The 4,644-nt window shown below is 46.1% G+C and overlaps 1 protein-coding gene across 1 annotated transcript; it reads right to left on the reverse strand.

Annotated features, from left to right (window-relative positions):
* Positions 1 to 322: 322 nt before the first annotated feature.
* LOC122028160 (putative disease resistance protein RGA3) lies at positions 323 to 4,168 on the reverse strand. Its single transcript, XM_042587187.1, has 2 exons — positions 868 to 4,168; positions 323 to 717 (listed from the first exon to the last, which is right to left on the reverse strand). The coding sequence occupies exon 1, from the start codon at positions 3,998 to 4,000 to the stop codon at positions 887 to 889; it is 3,114 nt and encodes a 1,037-aa protein (XP_042443121.1). The 5' UTR covers positions 4,001 to 4,168; the 3' UTR covers positions 323 to 717; positions 868 to 886.
* Positions 4,169 to 4,644: the final 476 nt, after the last annotated feature.

Genomic DNA, 4,644 nt, shown 5'->3' on the forward strand with positions numbered 1-4,644 from the left:
ACTAGACTGTCCGATCGATTGCCCTCAGTAACTTGCAGATGAGGTTGAGAGCCAAAAAGCCGAGTTACTCGGCCCATCGTTTTTGTCGATCGGCCCTAAGAGCTGAGTGGACACAATGTGTCTCTTCGACAACATGAAAGCCGAGTGAAGAACAGGCTAATACCTGCACTTTGTGGGGTCGAGCTAGTGATATACCGGCTGAGTGGCCACCAGTCAGCTTATAGCAGAACTTAGATACTTGTCATACCATACTCTTTTGGAAGTTTGTGCGGGAAAAGACAGAGAATATCCCACCGGCAAACTGTCCTTTAGAAGCTTTCAGCTTGTCAACTCACAATGATTTACGGGCTCATTCGAGGAAAGGTGTCAGGGGAACTTTATGTCTTGTCCTTTCTTAAGAAATCTTGGAGAAACATGTTAATGCTTTGAGATGCATGCACAATGCTATAGTGACATTATAAAAGCAGTCTCTATCTATAAACGGAGATATGTGATGCTTCTTATTTGCACATGTCATTCGCTACAGTTTAGTACTTTCTTCTTTGAGACTGACCATTGACTTGAGCATTGGAGGGTCAACGTCATGACCTCTTCCCTAGTCCGGCACTAACTCTCCATGTGTTACAAGACATCGCAAAGTCTTCATTGAGTCAACAATAGTCACATCTTAGCTCACCACCTTCACCGATTTTGGATAGAATCACTTGGCGTTGACATCTAACTTATTCATAAAAACTGAATCAATAGATCTTTAAAACCAAACAGAATGCCCGCATCTTGAAATCACATAGAAAGAGAGTTGTGTTTTTTAAAACCAAACAGAATGCCCGCATCTTGAAATCACATAGAAAGAGAGTTGTGTTTTACCTGGAGGGAATGATGAAAGTTAACACAGCTGCAAGTTGGGACAGTCATGAACACTGATAGCAATTCCTGGCTGTTGTTGTCTGAGTCCCTGCGGCATCCAAGACAGATTGGGGCAGTCAGATACTTGCAGGCGCGACAGATAACGCAGTCCCAACAGCCAATTCGGCAAGGCCACCAAGTTATTGCACCATATAATTGTCAACTTCCGAAGGTACTTGAGATTTGCCATAGCAGCTGGAAGGCGTTCCAGTTCTTGACACCCAACTATCTCCAATTCCTCGAGATGTTTGAGGTTATCCCAACTCTTCTGAATTTGGGACGTCAGTAGCAACCCGTTGCTCAGTGACATTTTCAATCTCCATGCCCCAAGGAATACATTGAGTTCCTTCAACTTTGGGCACTGAAACAGTGTTAGTTCCTTGAGGAGCGGAAAATACTCCTCATTTTCTTCTGTTCCACAATTTTCTGATCCTGGCGTGTTCCATGTTCTTAGATTTGGCATTTCAGAGAATGTGAGCTCTCTTAACCTGAGGAACTTGCCGCCAGCGTAGAAGCTGTCGGCCACCATCACCACCATTTCCATGCCGCTTATCACAGCAATCTGGAGTCGAGGTAGGTGTCCTAGTGGCGGTAGCGATTTGCATGCCTTGAGATTCACTAGTCTAATCTCTATCAAATTGTTGATGGATTCCATCCATTTTGGATAGGCAACCCCAAAGTATGAAAAAATCTCCAGCTTCTTCAAACACTCTCTAGGTTCAAGGTGGTCAAGAAGGATCAGTGAATCTAACTGGATATCATTGTTGGCGGCATCATTCCTCTCCGACCACTGCCAATGCAGAGCCAAATTCTCGAGATTTGTAATCTGTTCCAGCAGTTTCGTCCGAACAATATTCTGCATTGCCATGTCATGTTCAAGTTTCTCCAACCCAAGTTGCGTGAGGCTTGTAAAATTTATCCAAGTTCCAATGGGATGCACTAGTGAGTAACCCAACAATGTTCTTAGCTCACTCAACTGCTCGATTCCGCAAGGCACTCGAATCAAGGATGCACATTCTTGCATATTTAGTTCTGTCAAATTTTGCATGCCACTAAAATCCTCAGGCAACTCGACAAGAAAACAACAGCCCTTCACATTTAACTCCTGTAGATTCACAAGAGAAGTGACGGAGTCCGGCAACTTTTGAAGCTTTTCGCAGTGCGCCAGTTTCAAAATTCGCAGTTTTTCAAGTTTGTGGATCTCGCCAGGTAGTCCGAGAAGCATCTTGCAGTGATTCAGCTTGAGAACCTGCAAATTTTGAAGGCTGCATAACGATCCAGGAAGCTCTACGATCTCCGAGTTGGAGAGATTGAGGTATCTCAAGTCGCTCAGCTTCTCTATTGCTCTAGGAAGAGTTTGAATCTTGCTATCTGCTAAATGCAATATACGAAGATAATCAAATAGTTGCAAGAAGATGGCATCAGGTAAGTCTGCAAATTGATATTTTTGATGCTTTTGCTGCATGTTCTTTGTTGTGCGCAGAATCAATGTTCTCAGTTTGGTCGCACCCTGCAAGGCCGTGGCGGATATGGGCGCATTGGAGTCGAGAAGTAAGCATAAATGGCGGCATTGTTTCGGGATTCTTGATGAATGTTCTCGACCGACCTCCCAAGTGAAGTAGTGTTGGCTTCTTGTCAGTTGTTGATGGAATCCTGCAACCACATTGTCCTTGAGGTACCGTATTGCTTCATCTCTATCACCTGAATCCGGAACGAGGCCTTCGACGAGCATCATATGAATGAAATCTTCAAGTGGCGTGGCTCTCTTCAATTCTGGAAAAAGTGAGCAGTAGAGATGAAGCCGAGCGGATCGAGTAGGGAGATGATGAAAGGAAGCCGTGCTGTAACGCTGGTTCTCTCTCATGCTCCTTTTGAGAAGACCAAGATCTACTATTTCTCGTCGCCATCGTTTGACTTCAGTGTGCCTGAACGCCGACCCCAAAAGCTTTGCTTCCAAGGGTGAGCCCGAGAAATCTTCGTAGCATCCTTTGAAGAACGGAAGCAGAGCATCTTCGGTGCATGCGGCGGCGGCGGTCTCTTCGTCTTTATCGGGCCGGTTTTTTATTGCATGCTTCTTGAATAAATCCAACCAGTCATTTTCCGACAGAGCCGTCAGATTGTGTGTCGTTGCGGATTTAAATATCTTAGCTTGATATTCGTCGGCGACGGCGACGATGATAGTACTTCCCGGCGCTCCAACGCTGAATATTTGGTGCGTCATTTGATCCCATTTCTGGATTAACTTGGATTGGGACGTCTCAAAGTCGGCAGCTTCGCCTTTGACGTCGATGCCGTCGAGAACGAGCAGGTAGCGGTCTCCGGCCAGAGCTCCGAGAACGAACTCCGAGATGGATTGCAGATGCGATCGAAGCTTCATGCAGGGCCCGCCTCCGGCGAGGGACCTCGCAATTTCCGTGCTGACGCCCACCATGTCGAAGGAGAAGAGGTCGGAGACGTTGACCCAGATGCGGTGCCGGAAGCAGCGGCGCACCCAGTCGTGGTGGTAAACCATCCGCGCGAGCGTCGTCTTCCCCATCCCGCTGGGGCCGTAGATGACGATGACGCAGGGGGGCGCGTCGCCGAATTTATCCTCCTCCTTCGGCTGCTGCTGCTGGATACTCTTTACGATCTCGTCCCTGTCTCCGTCTCTACCCAAGACCTCCTCTTTGAGGATGTCGGAGTAGTCTTCCCTTAAAGGATCCATCAACCGCATCGTGTCCTCGTGAAGGTTCAAGGCGGATGCCTCGGCGACGAGGGCCCTCAACCTGCGCACCATCTTCGTGAGCTTGCAGGCGAGGCGGAAGGAGGCGCAGAGGCCGAGGAAAGGGCCCGAGGTCCAGCGATCAGAGGCCGTCTCGTGCCGGTCGGCGATGCGGGTGAGAAGGACTTCGAGGTCCACCATGGTGGTGCCCACGGTGGCCATCCAGTCCTCCTGTCCTCGTAGCTCGGCGTCCATGGTCACCGCGTTGATGGCCCAGAGGTGAAGGCGGATGGATTCCAGCTGGCGTGCTACGCCCAGTGCGCGGCCTTGCTCCACGATTGCAGGGGAAGGCAGCATGTCGAACAAGATGCAGCGCACATCCAAGTAAGCCATGTCTCCACCTCTCTAGCGACCTCCAAATTTTCTTCGCCTGTGAATTTGTAGGAGATAGCAATATATAGAGGTTGCCAACGATCTGTACTTCCTTGAGCTCATCCTTCGTTGCAGCCTCAAGTTGTAGATATGTATTAGCACATCTTTATCTTCTTTGTTTTTTTTTTCTTGTCTTGTCTTGTGAATGCATACTTTAGGTCTCGTTAAATAGTGTCTTTATTCTGTTTGTTACTTTTTCACATTTGAAGAAACGAATCATCTTTATTCTTTCTAAAAATCAAGTATAATCATTAAAATTATCCTTAAGTTTAAAGAGGATCGAGGCAATCAGTGCACAGGAAATACCTTCGTAGGAAGGAAAGGAATTTTCTTTGTAATGGAAATATTTTAGTGTACTTAGTTCTGAGATAATGCAATAAATGACTGGGAGGCCGACTTTTTCTGAAAATAGTTGATGAGAATTTGCTTGGATAAATGAGGGTAAAATGTTAGGATGGCGCTTTGCTTTAAAAATATATATTAAAATAGGATTTTATTATTTTAAAAATATTTTTACTAGTTCCAATAATTAAATTTATTTTATTTAAATTATTTAATTTTATTATACATAAATTACGGATGATTACGGGTCATTAACCACTACT

Source organism: Zingiber officinale, chromosome 10A (assembly GCF_018446385.1).
Source record: "Zingiber officinale cultivar Zhangliang chromosome 10A, Zo_v1.1, whole genome shotgun sequence".
NCBI classification, from domain to species: domain Eukaryota; kingdom Viridiplantae; phylum Streptophyta; class Magnoliopsida; order Zingiberales; family Zingiberaceae; genus Zingiber; species Zingiber officinale.

Excerpts from the sequence above, each read along its gene's own strand:
- LOC122028160 (XM_042587187.1), bottom strand. The coding sequence starts at position 4,000 with ATGGCTTACTTGGATGTGCGCTGCATCTTGTTCGACATGCTGCCTTCC.